The following is a 22100-nucleotide window of genomic DNA, read 5'->3' on the forward strand; positions in this document are numbered from 1 at the left end:
TAATGTTTTGCCAAATGGATAAGGTGTCACACTATCTTCTATGGTTCTGTTAATACCAATAAATTAATGTTGCTCTCAGCCTTGATCAGAGAAACTTCTTACTGCCGTGAGTAGCAGGCAATGGAGACTGACGAATGGCTACAGTGCTGGGAATAAGTGACTGTTGAGAGCTCAGCCCTAGATAGGACATACATCTCAACCCTGCAAAGGCTCAGAAATACTACAGAAAGGAGTGTAGAAGAACGCAAGAGATGGGAGGTAAGAAGAGTGCTGAGAAAGTCTGTCCTGTGGGCATGGCTTTAGCACTCATGAATTCACAGGAGCTATGTATGGTTAGCTGCACATGACCTGCACAAAATCAAGCACATCAGGATTACAGTATGGAGTGGGGAGAGGCTCTGCCCCTAGCTAAAGAGCTAGTTGCTTTGATGGCTGTGGAGGAGGTAAAGTTGGTCTTTTTAGGGGCTTGGCCGAGGGTAAATTCTTACAGATGGCTTCCTGCCCATGCCCATGCCCACGCCAACAGCACTAGCTCAGAAGCTATTATAACTCATAAACTAAGTTAATTTTTAAAAATTACTTAGGGGTTATTTTTTAAAAAGAGGAAAAGGAAGAAAGGAGGAGGAAGAAGAAAAAGGAGGAAGAAAGAAGAGGACAAGGAGGAAAGGAGACTTTGAAGTGGCATTTACCATTCAATCCACCAGCCTAAATAATAAAGCAATCCTATTACTAATGAATTATTATAATTTTAGAAGCATCTTCCAAAATTATACATCCTATTTGTAACTTAGCTTCTTATTCCTCCCCACTTCCAAAATGACTCCATTATGAAGGTGTGCTTTGCACTGTCGGGTGCAGAGTCTCTGAGCACATGCATGGATATGAGAGGCTGTTTTTGTCTATTTTCTAAGTCACAATTTTTATTTCAAAATTAATCTTTAGTATTTTTCTGACCATTAAAACCTTTCATGTAGAAGTTGAATAGACATGTTTTACGGGGATGATTTAATTCTTTAAATGCTAGATCTGGCACAATTCTATCAACACTCTAGGATGTTGTTACCTTGTAGAACCACTGACTCGATTCAGTGAGTAAGAAAAAGATCAGCCAAAACTGACACTCTCCCACTTTGGACCTTCCTATCTGAAACTGTAATAATCAAGATCGAATGGAATTGGAGAACCAACAGACAAAACAAGACAAGAAGGCGGCAGTTTAGAAATGGAAACACCAAACGCAACCACCTCCTCTTTGAAAAAGCAGCAAAGGCAACTTACTATTGGATGGCCTCTAACCAAGCAACAGACATCTAGGTGCAAAAGAAATGACCTCACATTAACAATAGACCTCAAAATAAAATGTACAACTGTAAAATTCCTACATACTAGGAAAGAAAACCTGGTGTACCTTGGATTGCAAATGTGTTTTGAAATACAATATGCATGTGCACACACATTCGTGTATTCCAAGAAAGAAAACCTGCAAACAAACTTTATTTCTAAAAGTCATCTTCAAATTTTAAAAATAACCACCATTTAAACACCATTTAAGAAATTAGAAAACACACACTAGAAGAAAATATTTCCTATACATGTATCTGATTCAGGACTAATATCTCAAAATACAAAGAACTATTAAAATTCAACAATATAAGGATAACTCAACTTGAAAAATTAGCAAAGATCTGGGTACCTTAGCAAAGATGAGACATAGATGGAAAATAGGCATTGAGCATTGTAGGTCACTGGAGAACTGTGGATTATAACAAGCACCACTACATACCGAATGGTTACTGTCCAAAGCACAACCCTTAGTGCTGGTGAGAGTGCAGACCACCATGAATGCTCATTCACTGCGGGCAGAAATGGAAAGTGGTAACAAGTCACAGCAAGAACAAATCTCGGAGAGGGAAGAGCTGATTTGAGGATTTGACTTTCTAACTTTTTATGACAAGCAAAGAATGAGATCCACTGAGTTCTTAGTGTGACAGGCACCAAGACGATGAAGGAGCAAGTCAATGCTGGAAATAAGTACTTGACGATCAGAAATTTCCAAAAGTTAATGAAATATTAATCTACATATCCAAGAGCTCAACGAACTCCAGACATAATAAACCTAGTCACACCATCATCTAACTCTGAGAAGCCAACATCAAAGTGAGTGTTTTTTTAGATGACAAAGAAGAGTGACTCCTGATGTTAAAGAAATGTTAAATAAGAGTTGAGTTCTCATCAGGAAGCAAGGAGTCAATGTCTTAAGAGAAAGACGATCAACAAAGCATTCCACCTCCAGCACAACAATCCCTAAGATAAAGGAGAAGCCACTCCAAGAGAATAGAATCTGCTGCCAGCCTACCTTCCTTCCCTAGAAGTCTGGGTGATGCAGGAGAATACAGTACCTCTGGACGTTTGCCTTCAGTAACAAACATATCAAACCAGATAGTCATCAAGGAACCAAAGGACTTGGGTAAAAACGTACTCTAAGACCTAAGAGGAATCTATAGAATATCTACAGATATTAAATTATCAGTGTAATTTTTTTCCACAAAGAAAAGTCCAAGTCTAATTTAAAATCAGTAAAAAAAAAAAAGTCCTTCACAAACTCTTCTCAAAAATACTTATAAAAGGTGACAGCTCGCAATTCATCCTAAATGACCTATAACCAAAACAACATCCACCTCAATAAAACTAAACTAGCACTTGAGAATAGATACATAAAAATATGTAACAAACAAATGTAAAAGGCGTATGCCAAAAAACTGAATAATTCAAGAAATAAATGGCTGGCTAAATATCTCCAAGTCAATGTAGTAACAAGAATGATAGGAAGGGGAGTCTACTGAAAAGTCACTAGAGAAAACACAGGATGCTGCCATGATAGAAATATTCAACAAAGGGAGGGGAGAAGGGAACTGGGAGGGAAAGAAGACAGGGACAGAGGGTGGGGGAAAAGGACTTTAGACCTGAGGGCCAACAAAGAATAGATATAGGCAACATCAGAAAGTAGGAGGTTGGAAGGACCATCCAGAATGTACCCTAGACCCGGGAGGAGAGAGCCTCTCAGGACTCCAAGGGAGGGGCCTTAGATGAAATGCCCTACAGTGGGGAGAGGGAACTTGCAGAGTCCACCTCCAGCAGAAAGACAAGGCATCAAGTGAGGGAGGGGGTTGCTCTCCCATTGTCAAATCTGAGCCATAATTGTTCCTGTCTGAAAGGCCTGCAAGACCTGCAGGGACGGAAATGGAGAAGAGCCTAAGGAAGAAAAAAAAAAAAAAAAAACGCCCAGCAACAGGCCCAAAGTGGGTTCCAGCTCAAGCAGAGGCCCCAAGACCTGACACCATTACTGAGGCTATGGAGTACTCACAAAAAGGAACCTACCATGACTGCCATCCGAAAGACCCAACAAGCAGCTGAAAGACTCAGATGCAGATCTGTGTACACAACCAATGAACAGAAGCTGCTGACCCCTCTGTTGAATTAGGGAAAGCTGGAAGAAGCTGAGGTGGAGGGTGACCCTGGAGGAGGACCAGCAGTCTCAATTTAACCTGGACCCCCAAGATCTCTCAGACACTGGAGCCAGGCAGCATAAACCAGATGATACAAGGCCCCCAACACATAAACAGTAGCGGACTCCCAGGTCTGGGTTCCCTCAGAAAGATGCACCTAACCCTCAAGGGTCTGGAGGGCCCAGGGAGTATAGATGTCTGGTGGGGAGGGGGGTGAAGACATCCTCGTAAAGAGAGGAGGGGGTGGGGAGAAGGTGTGGGATGTGAAACAGTCAGAGGGTGGACCAGGAGGGAAATAAAATCTGGAGTGTAAAAAATATATATATTCAACAAAGTCTAAGCAGAAGGTAATGTCTTCAGATTTAAAATGAAATCTATTTCAAAAACAAAAAGCAACAAAACAAACAATACCTTTCTTGACAGTAAATGAATGTTTTCCCCCTAATATCAGAAACAAGGCATAGATAGCTATTGGCTCTCACTACTGATATTCAACACCATGACAAAAGATGTGGCAAAGAAAGAATGAAAAATATTCTATGTGTACAAGAAAGAAAACTATACAGGTTTAAAAGGACAAAGTAAAACTACCTGTTCTCAGATGAAGTCGAGTATACATAAAATCCTAAGAGCTAAGGACAAAGTTAAGAGTCCTTTGTATAACAATGAATTATTCATGGTTGAATATTATAATGGAGTAGGCCAGTGAGCCACAGAGTTTTATAAAGTATACATAGAGGGATGAATGAACAGGAGCTGATCTGAGTCTCAAACTAGTGACTTAAAAATACTTCACTTAAGAGGGTTGGGATTTAGCTCAGTGGTAGAGTGCTTACCTAGGAAGTGCAAGGCCCTGGGTTCCATCCTCAGCTTGGGGGGGTGAGAAAAAATACTTCACTTAGAAGTGACGATTAAGAGTGAAAGTGTCACGCCCCATACTAGGACTCCTAAAACATAAAGATCTCACCTATAGAAATGCTACTGGAAAGGCAATGCACTTAGTTAAGAGCTAGATTTCAGTTTTAATTAGAATAACCACAAGGAGGGCAGGGCTGTACGCTTTGTTAGGGTAGAGAGAATTCTATATAATGTAAACATTTTAGGAAAAGAGAACCATTGGGAGAAAATGGGAGTGGAATATTAAGCAGGGTAAAAGAAAGAAGTGGCATTATGATGAGAATACCAGAGGACATCTGGATCAGTAGTTCTGAAACAGCAGGCAAGCTACTGATGAGACAGAATGCCATAATGAACTATGGTACCCTGGTGGTTTATACTCTCAGTCTTTAGCACTAAGTGGAACACAGAAAATGACAGCTCTAAGGCCTGTTGTGGTAAATTTCTTTGTGTGACACCCAACCTTGTATGTAGCTCAGGCATGATTAGAAAACCCAGCACAGACATGGGAATCTTGAAGATAAAATGAACCAGTCAACTACTATCAGTGAGTTCAGCCAGTTCTGAGGGAGCTCCATGCTGAATTAATCAGATTGGCAATCTGCAATGATACTGTTTGTGCTCTCTCCCCTCAACACAAACTTCTGGGAACTAGCAATTCACAATCAAAAGCGCTTTAAAGCATATCAGCTCTAAAAAGAGATTTGGGAAAATGCTATATATTATCTTTCACTAAATTCTTCAAAGTAACAATTTATAGAAACAGGTAAAATGCAGCCACCATTTAAACAAATAATTTAATTTGTTCGTTCTTAAATTTACCTGACCAAAGAACTCTCTTCTGTACCTGCTAATATATAGGGAATCAGAGTTTAGCATTCTGGAGTTTAGTGGGGGAGATGAGGTGTGTTTTCTACCTTTACTCAGTCTCAGTTGGGACATTTCTAAGGACAGAGACAATTACCTCCATGCTATCCATTCCGTTTCTTTAATTTTCTATAAATTTTATTTATTTTATTTAGCTATTACTGCTGAGCCATTTCTCCAGCCCCCACACCACCCCCATTCCATTTCTAATAGGCTAAGGTCCAACTATGATAAACCTGAAGAGTGGTTCTCTGAAAATGCCAGACTCTGTCATGCAGACTTCTGCACTGCCCTTGTTCCTGGCTGAATGCTCACAGCTCTCCTTCACATGCCCCACTAAGACACTAATCCCCTGCAGTCTCCAAGTCAGAACTGTAGGACTGATTCAAAGTAACATCCTTACTCTGTGTTATCCTAGATAGAACATACAAACACAGCTGCACACGCATGGTAACCCTTTTCAATACCTTTACTAGGCACCCATTATCACAGCAATAACACAGCAGTGTAAGTATCCGCATGCTTTCTCTCCACAGACTATATATTACACATATATGTGAGAAATGGCAGACACAAGTCTTTCCCTAGCTTCAGTGTAAAGATGTCTACTATTAAGCCATATCAATGCAGAATTCTATCATCTTTAACACAATAGTCCAAGAAGTCATTCCCAATCCACAACTCGCACTTCTCGTACTATCTCCAAATTCTCATCAGCTCAAGCCTTTAGGGTAGTATACATTATACAGGCTACCAGTGAGTATTAAGTGAATGAAAAAGTTTTAAAACTAAGCATTTGTTATGGTTTGAATATGACGTCTCTCTCACAAGCTCCTGATCCAGATGGTAATGACATTCTAGGAAGTTGGAGAATGTATGGGAGGAGATTGATGGAAATAAACCATTAAGGCCGAGCTTTTGAAAGTTATACCTGGCAGTCAGCACCAGCCTCACTCTCTACTTCCTGGTGTGTAGTGACGTAAGGAACCTCTGCCATTTGTTCCTCAAACCACGAGCTCCACCATTCCCTCCGAGCCCTGATTGGCTCAAACTTTGAAATTGGGTGAAAACAACCCTATCCTGTCTGTTAGCCATTTCTGTTGGGTGCTACGGTGACAGTGAAGCAAAAATAACACTCAATGCTTGTCACTTAGTTAGGCTTCATACGCCAGCCTATAGTTTAAGTCACTATAAACACATATGTAAGATTAGACAAGTGGGATCCCATCAGTGGTCATCAAGGCCATGTTTACACCAGGCTCTTACCTGGCAGGATTCACTCTGATGTTGCTCCCATCAAAGCCATAATGCCTAGAAGTACTGTATGCACTCCCCAGACTGCCCAATTACACCTTCTATGTGCTTGCTCCAGCACAAAGACTCACTTGGATCCCATTTTTCCTTAATCTACTGAAGAATATTTTATTGACTAGAACTTGTTCAGCTTAGGCAGAAGAACAAGAGTTAGGAAAATTACGGTGCCACCCAGTGTATGTCCAAATTTCCTCTGTGTTTGTCTTGTATGGGGACTACGTCCTGGAGAAACAAATGCCCCATCTTATACATACTGTGTGTGCTGACATGTCAAATGCCCCATCTTATACATACTGTGTGTGCTGACATGTCAAATGCCCATCTTATACATACTGTGTGTGCTGACATGTCAAATGCCCATCTTATACATACTGTGTGTGCTGACATGTCAAATGCCCATCTTATACATACTGTGTGTGCTGACATGTCAAATGCCCATCTTATACATACTGTGTGTGCTGACATGTCAAATGCCCATCTTATACATACTGTGTGTGCTGACATGTCAAATGCCCATCTTATACATACTGTGTGTGCTGACATGTCAAATGCCCATCTTATACATACCATGTATCTGCTGATATGTCAGGCTTTGCTCTCGGCCTCTGCTATAAGGACCCTGAGCAACAACTCTACTTCTTGCTTTAGAGAGCACAGAGGAACATATACTTTTCTTCTATTATTTTTCATCTCAGTTTTATTATTTGCAGTGTGATACGCTCCATGATAGACATAAATACTTTGTGGAATGAGATATTCAAAATTAGAATAAACAAAACCAAACCAAAACTGCCATTGTTAACCACAAACCCACTACAGCACACACCTTTCCCTGACCCATGAATACTCACAGGAAAGTCTCTTTAAGCCAGCTCACAAAGGGTACAGCGAAGACTGAGGTGTGCAGAGGCTTAGAGAGACCTAACTTGCACAGCTAATCTACAACAGGGGAAGCTCAGGTGTGAATGGCTGGGAAGCCATTATAGTAAGTACATGGTCTGATCCAATCCATACTACTCTCTGCTTCAGAATGGAAAGTACTTCTGGGGTCACATGGCCCCCTTTAACAGTATTTGTGGAATTTTATATTTTTAACTCATAAGCAAAATAAAACCAGTAACTTAGTTGTTACTTTGTACAATATTATTTCTAAAAAATATAAAGTCAGCATTCATTAATTCTGAAATGCAGAGCCCCACCCCAAGTCAATCACAACTTAAAAGTGCATGTCACAAATGCCATTTGCAAACCTGTGAAAAAGCTACTAAAAAAGATTTCAGCTAAAAAATGATTAGTTATTGTAACAATTACATATGTAACAATTACATATCACACATAACCTGAACTGGTTTTGGTGCTTTGAAAACCAGGCAAAATCAGCTTGGCAATAGAACTGTTAGTCAGGTTAGGCAAGGACAGACAGGAAGGCGCAGTTAGAGCACACTCACCTGCTCAAGTCACTTTTTCCATGGTGATGATAGTGATCAGGATGGCTAAGGTGGTAATGGTCCTGTCCACTCCACCTCTGCGATGGCCTTTTCCAAAATCCGTCCTGCGACTGTCGGACATTTCTGTCTGTTCGGTCAAAGCGGTTCATATTGTCACACTCCACTGGGCAGATTAAAAAGCAACAGTCTATAAATATGTGTACACTATGAAAAGTCAACTACTATGGCCTGATAATTAAATGCTGCTAAAAGATTTTTTTACTTCTAAAAGCACCAGCCATGTATGCTAATGAATCACAAAATAACGTTTTCCAAAGAAAACCAGTTCTTACAGTGAGAACTGAACTTTATATATCCAAAATGAAGTAAATTATACTTCTCTATCAACCACGTAAGTGAGCAACTACTGTTGGACGGGTTGTAAAATACGGGGAAACTGCTAAAATCCACTTACATATTCCCAATACAAAAAGGTAGATCTTAAGAACAGCACAGGACCCATTCTTACAAAGGAATGCTCCAATTAAGTTTCTCAGCCAAGAAGCACAAATTTAGCTTTCATCATACATGATCGTGTTTTTAAATAAAGCTCACACTTTTAAACAGTAAACTGCTCGAATCTGCCTGCAACAGGGCTGGCTCAGAAAGATTAAAATGTTACTGAAAACAAAGCCAGTGTTTCTTAACAACAGTCGGCTCCTGAAATCCAAACACCACAAAAACTCCACAAGAATCCCTGAGGCACCGAGCCTCTTCACTCACCCAAACGCAGTGCTCTCACATCTCGGAGCGCTCTCTGAGAAGGCTACTTGGTACAAGGGAGACATTGTGTTGCCGGCTGCCTACTCAGACATAGTTGCACGCAAGGCGCCGCTCAAACAGGCCTTCCTTCCTGCCCCACTCCCAGCCCTCCCTGTGGGAAGCAAGCCCAGCCTGCCCTGTGACTCCATCTTCGCTCAGTGCTTACATAGCTACTGAGTTAGGACTGTTACTAAAAATACTCGTAAACACTAACCCATGCCATGAGACAGGAAGGGCTTCACCAGTCCAAGAACTAAATGGAAAAGTTCAGAATTTCTTGTGATAAAAACATTTAATATAATCGTGCTTTTTAAAACTTAAGTGCCTGTTATCATTAACCAGATAGATACTTGGTTTTGAAATTAGCTGATTGTCTCATTACAGAAGACGAAAAAGTTGCCCATTTTACAAAAGGATGATGCAGAAAAAACAAAAGCAAATGACTTAAGCCTGCTTCAGAAGCACACTGAAGGTCTGTCTACAGTCATGAGGAGTCCGTGACTACTGATAAACAGTGTTCTTTTGTAGAAATCTCTTTTAAAAGAAGGCTAACATGCGAAATTACTTCCAATAATTTGTCATTTTATTTTTAAAACTAAGAGAAGTTTAAGTTTGGCTATGGAAAGCTGAAGGGTAATAAAGGCGTAAGGACCACTTCATTGCATAACAGCCGTAGAAATGAGGTGGCAGAGGCTAAAAAGTTAATCTTAAAAGTCTACAGCGTGTTTCTGCGTAGTCTCTCCTGCAACATCCCGAGCAAACACACGGAGGCCCACACTCACAGGTGCAATGAGTCCAGCGGACTTCCCCAGCACGAAGACACTGCACAAGTCAGCAGCGCTACACAGCTGCCTTTCACACACAGCTGCCTTCCACATGCTCCTTTCCAGTACCAGAGGAATCTACTTCCTTATTAGAATGACCCGATATATTGCTAGAATAAAGATCAGCACACTGCAGAGTGACAAGAGGCAAGCAGCCCAGGCCAGCAAGTCACATGTGAGAACAATGACATCACACAAAGTACTGTGCTGCTTTGGTGGCCAGACTCCAAACTAGGAATCCTTACTGAGAGCTGAACTTAATCTTAGCAGCAGGTTAGCTGAGAGACAGACATCTGCCACTGCAACAGACGGAAGTTCAAACTTTCAGACATAACTTCTAAGGACTCTCCTGGGAGTGCTGCGTCTATACTTCTCAGGCATCTGCCCATCCTGCACATCTCTACAAACTTTACAACCTAGCTGAGATGGCAATATTAAAATATTAGTGCTGGATATCTAGGCAATACTAAGAGAGTCCTTGACAGAATAAAAGATACAAAATAGAAAAGGAAGTAAAAACAACAGAGTCACAGAGGGAGATCACTAACAACCTGGTTCTGGGGCCCACAAAGAAGAGCACAGTAAGACTACAGGGTAAGGAAGTCCCCTGAAGAATGAACGCTGCACACTGGCGGTACCTGTGGGAAACCTCAGAGGAGGGGAAGTCTGAAGCTACCGTACGTAACTCAGAAATACTGGAGCTAAGTTAAGACGCCGATTTAAAAACACCTTTCAGCCAGACGTGACCCTAACCAGGACCTGAAGACATTTCTGGAGAGCCATTTCCTTCCTTCTGGAGGTGGACACTAGTTCCAACAACAATGGCAGCATCTTTTAGTTCTGGTACTGTAAGAGACAGATAGTCAGGGTGTTAGCGCACTGGAGAGGGAAAAGGGTCTAACACAGCTAACAGAGCTTTGTGGTGTGAACATAGCTATGTCAGACTGGGTGTCATTTTCCCTGGTGTGATAAAGGAACACAACATGGTTCCAAATGTATCCTAGCTTTTTCTCTTACAACTTTCAAGTCCCAGGAGAGTGCCGAGGACACAGGTAATAACTGTTGTATAAGGAACTGGCTGAAAGATAGGATGGCATCATGACTCCCAGTGCCTGAGGGGAGGCATTTTTTAAATTTTATGCTATCAAGAAAGTTTTGGTCCTGCCAAGGTTGGACACCCCCCCCCCCCGTGCAGGGGAATGTCAGGCTGGGGGCATCGGGAAGTGGAGTGGATGGGGAGGGGATCACCCTTATAGAATAAGGGGAGGGGGGTGGGATAGAGGGCTTATGTCCAGGAAAACAATAAAGGGAATAACATTGAAATGTAAATAAAAAAATATCCAATAAAAGAAAAAAAAGAATTTAAGGGAATCTTAAGCAGGAAAAAAATAAAAAGAAAGTTTTCGATTGCAATTTCATTTTTAAAATGAAAGAAAAATCATGTAAGTGAAAAAAATCGTAAACTTGAATTATTTCACACAGTACTGGCATAGAAAGATAAATTTCTAGAAAAAACACACATAACTAGAAGCAAGCAGAAGTAAGCTAGCCTCATGCATCTCAATACAAAGTGTAGCAGAAATGTGACCTTATGACTTGAACACAGGAAAAGTACAATCTAGTCAGCAAGTGTTAGAAAAACACCCTTTCAGCAAAGTCTAAAGTCTAAACAGAGTGGCTAAAATGATTAACAGTATACAGAGAAGACATTGACTAGGGCAAGCCACTAACCTGAGGATTATACTCTGATGTAACAAAGGCCAGGTGTGTTTTGTGGGCGATGGGCTGGCCATTAGCATTTCCTAAACAAGAGGAAAGGTAACACGGCTGCATTTCTGACATACCAGAAATATTGAGAAACACCCTACAACAGAAAGAGGCACTCTACAATAGAGAGAACCAATTGCAAACATCTAAAAGCCTTCCAAAAGAAATTCAGATTGCAAAACTGTTTCCTTGTGAAATTCCTTGGTATACTAATTCAGGTCAAGGTTTAAAAAAAAGAACAGCTTGCAAAATTAAAACAATCTCTCACCAAGTACAACTGTTCCTTCCAAGTCACAACTCAAGCCAAAATGTTTCACGATTCCTCACCCACAATTCCATGCCTCTTGCATTTCCTTCTGAAGCATCTTTGCCTCTGACCTATTGCCATTCCTTTTAAACTAGACAAAAGCCTCAAGTACAGTATGTGGTGAAGTTAAATGCTTTCAGAACAGAGAAAACTGTATAATCTGGTCTTCTGGGCTTCAAAACATGGCTAAAAGGTCTAAATGGCATTGGGAAAAATCCCCAGGGCAATCTGGAATAGCTCTTAGGAATCATAATATAGCGTTTGCAGATCTGTATCAACTAGTTCATAATTAAAAGACACTGCGTACAAAAACGAAGATGCAAAACACTGTGACAGCAGTTTATGATCCTATAGTGGGAGTTAGGCATGGCGGTACACACCTGTAATTCCAGTATTTAGGAAGCAGAGGCAAGGGAACCTCTGTGACATCAAGGTCAGCCTGGTCTGTGTACAGTTAGTTGTGGGCCAACCCAAGCTACACAGTTAGACCCCATCTCACCAAAGCTACACAGTTAGACCCCATCTCACCAAAGCTACAACAGTTAGACCCCATCTTACCAAAGCTACACAGTTAGACCCCATCTCACCAAAGCTACACAGTTAGACCCCATCTCACCAAAGCTACAGTTGAACCCCATCTCACCAAAGCTACAGTTAGACCCCCCCCCAAAATCTTACCAAAGCTACACAGTTAGACCCCATCTCACCAAAGCTACAACAGTTAGACCCCCATCTTACCAAAGCTACAACAGTTAGACCCCATCTCACCAAAGCTACACAGTTAGACCCCATCTCACCAAAGCTACAGTTAGACCCCATCTCACAAAAACTACACAGTTAGACCCCATCTCACCAAAGCTACACAGTTAGACCCCATCTCATCAAAACAACAAAAATTAGACCCCCTCTTACCAAAGCTACAACAGTTAGACCCCATCTTACCAAAGCTACACAGTTAGACCCCATCTCACCAAAGCTACACAGTTAGACCCCATCTCACCAAAGCTACACAGTTAGACCCCATCTCACCAAAGCTACACAGTTAGACCCCATCTCAAAACAAACAAACAAACAAACAACCAGAAACCTAAAATGGATCATGAAAGACAGACGATATAGAAAGGGTTTTCTGATTAAGTCTTTCCTGCAAACACAGGTTGAGCTCTGATTCAGGCCTGCAAGGAAAATATAGGGGCAGGATGACAGCTAAATTCATTGCAGGTATCAGGAACAGATGAACACCCTCAGAAAGTATTCACAAGATCCTAAAACAAATACTACCCATCTTCCTCACTCTCTATGAAAACCTTCACTTGAGAGAGAGAGAGAGAGAGAGAGAGAGAGAGAGAGAGAGAGAGAGAACACCACCTAAGTACCTAAGCTTGAAGATCTGGGATGAGTTAAAAAAAAAAAAAAAAGCAGATTTGAGGCTTAAAATAAAATAATATCCTCCAAGAAGAAAGATGATCTACCAGAGGATAAACAATTGGAGCTCTAAGCACCCCTTATTTACAAAGACATTAGAAAAACAACGACTACTAACAAGACAGGGAGAGAGGGAGAAAGCGGGGCAGTTGATACAAGCCTTCTCAGAGGACAGAGGACACAAGGCACTTGGCCGGCTCCCTAACTTTAAACTTCTACATAAGCTTCTCAAAAGAACAAAAGGTACCTTGTAATGTTTGCTTTATTTTACTAAAATATTACATTATAAAGAACTGCCAAATAAAAACTTCGCACAGCTAGATCAAAGGTGGTCACTCAAACACACACTCGCCCAGTCCCAAACCCTGTGCATCTTTTTTTTTTCTTTTTTATTTAATTGGATATTTTTTCCAATTTTATTAAATTGGGTATTTCTTATTTACATTTCAAATATTATTCCCTTTCCCATTTCCTGTCCATCAGCCCCCTAGCCCCTCCCCCTCCTCTTCTATAAGGGTGTTTCCTTCCCCATCCATCCCCCAACAATCCCCTGCACGGTGGCGGGGTGGGGGGGTCCAACCTTGGCAGGACCACGGGAAACCCCACTCATCTTAAGGAACATCTGTGCAGCTAGGATAGCCATTCTGAGTCTGTGGGGCTACACCTCGTGTCTGGTCACTCTCACTATGAATTACATTTCTTTTTCTGCACTTACCCAAGACACCTTAAAAATTAAAGTTAGAACACTTGACTGTGTTTCATCCTTCATGACTCAGGTGTCCTTTCACCTATGCTCTGTCCTCCCACATTACCCAGTGCTACTCTTTCTCAGTCTCCATCACAAATGTCATATCACAGCACTTAGAGGGGTAAGTAATCAAATGTTTTAATAATATGCATAAACTATAACATCATCTTAAACTTCATTACTGTTACAGACTCATCCACAAGTCACCAGAACACTCAGAAGTGGATGTCCCCGAATCCCAGACTGGAACTGTTCAACGCCCATTACACTAAGACATCCTTCCCTCCCTGGCTTGGTATATACCACACTCAGAGAAAAAGACTTGTACACAGATGTGATCATCACACAAGTCCTCTCTTTCTGACTTCCTCCTTTTAAAGAGTCTACAGTGATGGCTCAACAGGAAATATTACCCTGCAAACAAGCGGCCCAGAGTTCTAAACTTCACATACCCATACACAAAGAGGACTTGGCCATGGATGCCTTGTGCCCCCAGCCCAAGGTGGGCAGACACTAGAGCATCCTAGAGGTCAATGACCAGCTAGTCCAGACAGAATGGGGAACTTCAAATTCCAAGAAGAGACCCTGTCTCAAACAATAAGGAGGTGAGGAATAGAGAAGCACATGCATTATCTGGCCTCTGACTCATACACACACAGACAGGAAAACACACCCCCAAATACATGCAGACACACAAACAACCCCCAACACATACAGAAAACTTTCAGTAAAGGAACACCTGTTCTTAATGAGGTCATAGCAACCTGTAACCAGATCAAGTCCTGTGGAAGGTTTCACTGACATGCCTGTCTTCTTTGAGGACAAATACCAATACTACTAGCAGAATTAGTAAAGCTGAAACATGTGAGGGTTCAGAGAGCCAATTGTATAATGTCCTGAAGTAGAAGCCAATGACCACTAAGGTCAACAACATGTTAAAAGATCCCTAACCTACCAGTTCTTCCAACATTCTTATCCCACAGCCAAAAATAGTCAAAAAGTTACTTTCTGTCCTCCTAGAGTAGTAAACATAAATACTACTTTATTTTAGGCGCCTACAGAGAGAACTAATTTTAGGCTAATACCGCTTTCTTTAGCACTTTTTCTATTCAAAAGAGCCAATATTGTGTTTTCTTTTAGGAAAGATCTGTAGCATATATGCAATGCTACTGGAGTTCCTGTCCACTTCACAGGAGTATGCAATGAAGACCTTGAATATTTCTTATCTCCCTGACATTCATCTGTCTAATATGAGGATAACTAGGCTATGCTCTACAAATGAAGAAAGTTCTAAGACTACTTGGATTTGTGTTTCATGCATCAGCTTAGAAAGAGAATAAAATTTCTAAAGAGAGGTTATAGTAACCGTCAAAGTGGCACGCACTACCCCTGCTGTGACTTATCCCAAAGAGGGAATCCCTCAGCCTTCCCTATCAGCCTTGAAAAAAACAAAAACCATTAAGCACGCCACATCTCCTGCAGTATTATGTCTTGTTACTGTGTGCACAGTCGTCCTTGATGGTTTATATTTTATTTTCTCTTGATCTCTCATGTCAGTAACTCAGACTTCACAGCAGCAACTACAGTTTCAACTCCCTCTGCTGGTCGCTCACTTCCTGGTCCTCCTGGTCCTGGCTATGATCTTTCTTTCCTGGGACTGGGACTCCATTTTGGCTGCAGAAGAGCCCACGTGCCAGAGGCACCATAGCAAAGTCTCTTCCTGTAATGATGCCTTCTGCACTTCGCATGAAAGGATTTATAAATCCAAGCCCAGTCACAGCCTACCAAGTTTCTCACTATGAGCAGTTAGAGTGGGGCAGACTATCTTACAACACATGCTGTCATCAGCAGAACACGGTTAAAATGAGTGTCCTGACTCGAAGCTGTAGGTACAATGTGAGTTCCTGCTTACCCTGCTCTATTTCTGTGATTTATCCTAAGAATAGCCAGCACAAAGTAGCTGCAGACTCCTAAAATAATGAACCTCTCAGTAATCTACAGTCTCAGAGGCTATGCCATTCCAGGCAATTCGAGATCCATAAAACAGGGAAATAAACACATGTTCATTCTTTAGACTCCAACAGAACACCTACCTTGTCAGGAAATGAAAAAAAAAAGGAGTCCAACCAATAGCAATATGACTGATGAGGTGGGGAGAAGAAAGCACACTTAGAACAAATATTCGCAGCTTCTGAAAATCCACGCACTGTTCTAGCACCATAAAAAGGAATTCATCCTTTGTGCTGTTTCCTTCTCCTGGGGAAACCTGAGAGGCCATTCAAATGTTTACTGACAGGGAATCCTCAGACCTCTTCAGCCATTCTTCCCAGAACAGCAGGATGGTTCAACCCCACTCCCAAGGGTGTCTTCAGCTCTCTTACTACCACTCCGTACCTCTGGAGACGAGAACACAAGAGCCCTACCACACCGCACCACCAGAGACGAGAACACAAGAGCCCTTCTGCACATAAACTGTCTAAAGCTCTACACGGTTGGTCACTGGGACACAGAGATAATGGAAGACTGAGATTAGGAGTTGTTGTAGATTGGTTCTAATGCTATTTCTGTTAATTCAGCTCCCAGAATTACCTGGGAACCTGCATGTCTGCCTGTAAGACACTGAGGGTCCCTGCCACCAGTTAGCTTTGACTGGTAAATAAAGTTGCCAGCAGCCAATAACTGGGCAGAGAGACAGAGGTGAGACTTTTGGGTTCCAGGGCAAGGGACAAAGGAGAGAGGGAGGAAAGGAATAAGATACAAGATTGAGGAATAAAATATGTAGCAGGGGATGGGGTGGGGTATGAGGAAATGGAGATAGCCACTGGAGGGTCCCAGACACCTGGAAAACGAGAGGCTCCCAGGACCCATTGGGGATGATTTTAGCAGGGAGATAGAACCTGGAGAGACCACCTCCAGTAGGTAGTCACTACCCCAGGTCAGGGGATGGGGCCACACACCCATCTCAAAGTTTTTAACCCTGTCAAAAGGAAAAACGGGGACAAAAAATGGAGCATAGACTGAAGGAAGGGCCATCCAGGGACTGCCCCACCCGGGCATCCATCCTTTCTGCAGACACAAACTGAAACTGTTGAAATTGCCAAGAGGCACTTGCTGACAGGAACCTGGTCAGGGAGCTGGTGGAAGGACTGGAGGGGCTGAGGGGGGATTGCAACCCCACGTGAAAAACAACATCAGCTGACTGGACCACCCAGTGCTCCAAGGGACTAGACCACCAACCAAGCAGTGTACAGGGAGGGATCCGTGGCTCCAGATACATAGGGAGCAGAGAATGGTCTTGTCTGACATCATGGGAGGGGAGGCCCTTGGTCCCGTGGAGGTTTGATACCCCAGCATAAGGGGATGCTGAAAGGGGTGAGGCGGGATAAGATGGGTGCGTGGAGGAGCACCCTCATAAAGGCAAAGGGGAAGGAGGAAAGGGAGGTTGTGGGGTGGGGGATGGGCTTGTAGAGGGGTAACTAGGAAGTGGGATATCGTTGAAATGTAAAAGAATAGAATGATTAATTTTTAAAAAAGGGAGTGGGAAAGAAATGAAAAAAGATAAAGATAAAGGATTGAGAGCTGAAGAAGAGAGAGTAGCCCCAGCCCCACCCCACCCCCCAACTTGGTCTAAGGTAACAAAGATGGAATATAGGTTTTATTAAGTAATAATTCTGGAGTATCAAAAGGGAGGCTTAGCAATATGGAAGATTGGGAGTAATTTAGGCATATAAGTAAGTGTGTGTGTGTGTGTGTGTGTGTGTGTGTGTGTGTGTGTGTGTGTGTGTGTGTTTGTGTGTGTGTCTTTCAAACAAGAATCCAGAGCATTCAGGCAAGCATCGAGGAACTCAAGCAGCTGTCATTGGGGAGATTAGAGTGGATTAACCAACTACCACTACATACGGTGACCTACCTGTAGGCTCAAACTCATTATTAAAAATTAATTGGAGATTCTCAAATGGAAAACACCCATCATGATGTGAGATTAGGTGAGGAGAATTGATTTCTTAGCAGAGCTGCAGGTTTTGCCCAAACCACGTGGTTCCTCCCCAAGCTGTGCAGGCACAGAACTAGGACTAAGTCTCGCTGAACTGGCACAGTTCTGGAGTTTGTGGCTTGAGACTAGGATACCCCCAAGCAAACCCAAGGGACATGGGTGGCAGGCTAAGGACTTAGCCAGACGCTCTCTCCTGTTGTAGGCTGCTACAGAGAGCCTAAGCCACGGATGCTGAGATAAAGCAGGCTGAAGAGAGTAGGCCTGAATAAGGTAGGAATCAAGAAAATTACATTGTTTTAAGGATAGAACAATAAGCCTGGAAATGGGCCCATACAGAAATATAAAAGGGAATTTAACTGAAATTAAATACATAGGAAAGGATGTTAATTCAAGTTCTATAAAGAGAAAGGGGACATATATACCCCCAGGGATATTAATCTCCATAGAAGGGAGAATTTAAATATGTATAGATGAATAAATAAATTTAGATCTTGATCTAACTATTAAATATTAATCATGTAAGAACAAGGCAGGGGATTGTGAAAGAGCACTGTCTCAACGAATAGTTAATTGTTTATATTGCTTTGTTTTGAATTGTTTTAATTATCAAAATGCATGTGGTTATAAGTTTGGTGCTTATGATATTAAAGCTCCTCTGGGAGAGAGGTCAGAGTAGAGTGGGCCTGAAGAGAAAGGAGGCTGCTGTATTGAGTCAATCTATCCATTTGAGGATTTTAGGTTACTGGACAAAGATGCTATTTTGGGAGTGAGGTTCTGTGTGTGTGTTAATAGGAAAGAAGAAAAGGCTGTGACCCCCTCCACAGTGATAAGGATAAGATACGACAAGGGAAAAGCCCCTGAAGATCATGGCTACAGAAAATAAAAAAATCAAACAGGACAGGTAACCTGATTCCTCAACATGGGAACAGCCCTGTAACTTAGACAGAAAAATGTCTCTGGCCAAAACTTCAGCTAAAATTACCAATAAATCTTGTTGGTAATCAAACCCTTAAGATTCATCATGCCATCCTTCACATGGCATGAATGAAGATTTATTACAATTGGTTATTGATCAAATTAAGTCATAAAAGGATGGTTGTCTTTCACCTGCTCAAACAAGGAGCAAAATTTCATCCTTAACTGATCTGTGCACCTTGCACGACCCATACATATATCTTACTAGTGTTAAAATTTGGGTTGTAAGATTCACACACTGCAGAATGTGCAGCTCTGACGAGGTTCATCCTCAGGAACCTGAAGTGACCTGCTGTCCCAGGTCCTAACGCTGTTTCCAGAGACATGCTTCCAGAACAGCTTCAGGAACTGCTACTGATTGCAGACGTGCTCAGTTCATCCAGCCTTTCGGACAGATCCAAAACTTTGATCAAACCCTGAGCCTCCTAAGCATACAGATAACAGTCAAGTGCATAGGGTGCTAAAGCTAGCTTTCTTAAGTCTGACCAATTTTTCTAATTTTCCCACCTCCCTCTACCCCCTTAAAAAAATTCATCATTCCAATTTACTAGGAAGGAGTTGTAGAGAACCTTCATTACAAGCCCTTGGGTTTGAGTATCTGATTATGGCTATTTTACACATTATAGATAGTTGTCATTTTAAGGAATAAATTAGAATAGTCATAATTTTGTACAGGAAGGAAATCTATGGAACGGATTATTGAATGTACTCTTAAACAAAGCATTGTATAGCCACAATCTTATGTTGGTAGAAATTTTTTATAATTGATGCAAAATTGAAGTTGTAATTTCTTACACTGGTACAGAATTTATATACTGATACAGATTTAAGGTTTTCATTAGTACAAATTTTTATACTGATACAAAATTAATATTGTTACTCTCAGATAGGCATCGTGCCTATGCAACTCATTTAAGAACACAAGGCTCAGCCGCAGTCCTTCCATAGCTGCCATTACAAACTGTTTAGGATGATTAAGTAATGCGAGTTACGGGCCAGATAATAAACTCATCGTCATGTATATCTGATTTAATTATAGTAAGATGTTTCCAACATTATTCAAATAGAAATAGCTAAGAGTAGTCAAGGTTTAACAGTTCAGATATACTTTATATAGTTAGAGAGTCTTCCAAAGCATCAGAGATCCACAAATGTGGCATTTAAAGACATCTCATTATTATTACATATTTTGACTAAGAGACATGTCTGCTCCTGATGATACTCCCTTTATGGTTCAAAGAAGATATTGAGCATCATAACCTTTATATGGTTAACCTTTATATAGCCACTGGACAAGAATTGCGCTAATTCATCTACACACAGAAGTACTCCAGGAAAGGACACAAGATGGTGGGACAGTCAACAGCTTAGCTCTGCCAAGACAGATGTTGAAAACAGATGTTTTGAAGAACAGGGGACTGTCCAGGTAGTTAGCTGTCTTTGCAAATTATTTAAGTTTTGGTAACTGTTTTTGTGCTTCCTATATTTTCAGACAATATTTAATTTGTTCTCAGATCTCTGACAGGGTTGAAGACTAGTTATGGTCTTATCAGTCAACTTATATTTAATATTTAATTTGTTCTCAGATCTCTGACAGGGTTGAAAACTAGTTATGGTCTTATCAGCAAACTTAAGTTGTTTACCACTGAGGAAGATGATCTGGATTTGAAAGGATGGTTTTTAGATGGCAATGCAAGTTAAAATCAAAACATAATTCAGGTACAGAATTGTAAGCTCCTTGGGTGGGTAAAAGAACACCCTTATATAGGCAAAGGGGAAGGGGTAGGGTGGATGTGGGATTGGGGGTTGGGAAAAAAAAGAATTGTAAGCTCTTTAAATTAGGATAGATGCTAGAGTAATGTACCTAAATTGACAAAATTGATAAACTGCACATTATTAATGTATATCTTACCTCACAGTATACATAACTGTTACAACTATGTTCAATGTATATCTGACAGAAAAGACTTTTTTAATGCACAAAAAGGGTAAAATGTAGTGGATTGGTTCTAATGCTATTCAGCTCCCAAAATTACACGGGAACTCGCATGTCTGCCTGTGAGATGCTGAGGGTCCCTGCTCCCGGTTGGCTTTAACTAGTAAATAAAGTTGCCAGTAGCCAATGGCTGGGCAGGTAGACAGAGGTGGGACTTTTGGGTTCCAGGGCAAAGGACGCAGGAGAGTGGGAGAACGGCCATTGCCAGGAAAGGAATAAGATGCAGAACTGAGAGCTATAGAAGAGAAAGCATAAAATCACTAAGAACCAAGAAAGAGTGGCCCTAGCAACCCCCCACCCCCAAATTTGGTCTGGGATAGCAAAGATGGAATATGGGTTTTAGTAAGTAATAATTCAGGAGTATCCGAGGGGAGGCGTTAGCAGCGTGGAAGCTTGGGAGTGGCCCAACCACTGAACTGATATAGGTATATTAAATAATATAAGGCTGTGTGTGTGTGTGTGTGTGTGTGTGTGTGTGTGTGTGTGTGTGTGTGTGAGAGAGAGAGAGAGAGAGAGAGAGAGAGAGAGAGAGAGAGAGAGATTCAGGAATCAGAACATTTGGGTGGGCAGCAAGGAACTCAAGCAGCTTCCACCGGGAAGATTAGAGCAGATTAATCAACTACTGGTACAGAGGAATCAAAAGGTAATGTATGGTTCATTCAGAAGGTGAGTACTTTCCCAAAACTGACCTTAAAATAGTTATCAAATACATTATACTGTTTTACAATACAAATGTTTCTCTAAGTATATTTCTTTTGAAATTCAAAATAAAAAAGTGAGTGAAAACAGGATAATTAAACACACGCACACGCACACATGCACACACACGCACACACGTACACGCACACATACACTACCATTTGTTTAGATAAAGGTATAGAATGTGCTAAATCATACAGAATTCTATTTAAGACACACATAATCAGCTTTTTAAGCATGTAACTTACAAGGAAACCTATCTTAAACCAGTAAAGACTGTTTCTCAGTCTGAAGGCTCTACTGAAATTTAGAAACCTTGACTTAACAATTATTAAACTGGCAAAAATCAAGCCATTCACATGCATCTGGAGACTTATCGCTGATCATAACTTACCATTTTCAAGAGGTGCATCCTCCGGCAAATCCACATCCAACATAAGGTCATCATCCTCAAGGTCACACGATTCAAGATTATTCAGAATATCCTGAGAATAAAAGTAGTAAGCATAATATGACCTCATTTGGGATGCAT

General features: G+C 41.3%; 1 protein-coding gene across 2 annotated transcripts in view; it reads right to left on the reverse strand.

Annotated features, from left to right (window-relative positions):
- Ccser2 (coiled-coil serine rich protein 2) overlaps positions 1 to 22100 on the reverse strand; it is a 107727-nt gene that overhangs the window by 36021 nt on the left and 49606 nt on the right. For both annotated transcript variants that reach the window (XM_032919240.1, XM_032919239.1), the window contains 2 exons: positions 21963 to 22053; positions 8033 to 8195 (listed from right to left, as the gene is read on the reverse strand). In XM_032919240.1, the coding sequence (XP_032775131.1) occupies positions 8033 to 8195; positions 21963 to 22053 (254 nt within the window). The remainder of the gene's footprint in view (positions 1 to 8032; positions 8196 to 21962; positions 22054 to 22100) is intronic.

The sequence above is a fragment of the Rattus rattus genome, chromosome 13 (assembly GCF_011064425.1).
Source record: "Rattus rattus isolate New Zealand chromosome 13, Rrattus_CSIRO_v1, whole genome shotgun sequence".
Lineage (NCBI taxonomy): Eukaryota > Metazoa > Chordata > Mammalia > Rodentia > Muridae > Rattus > Rattus rattus.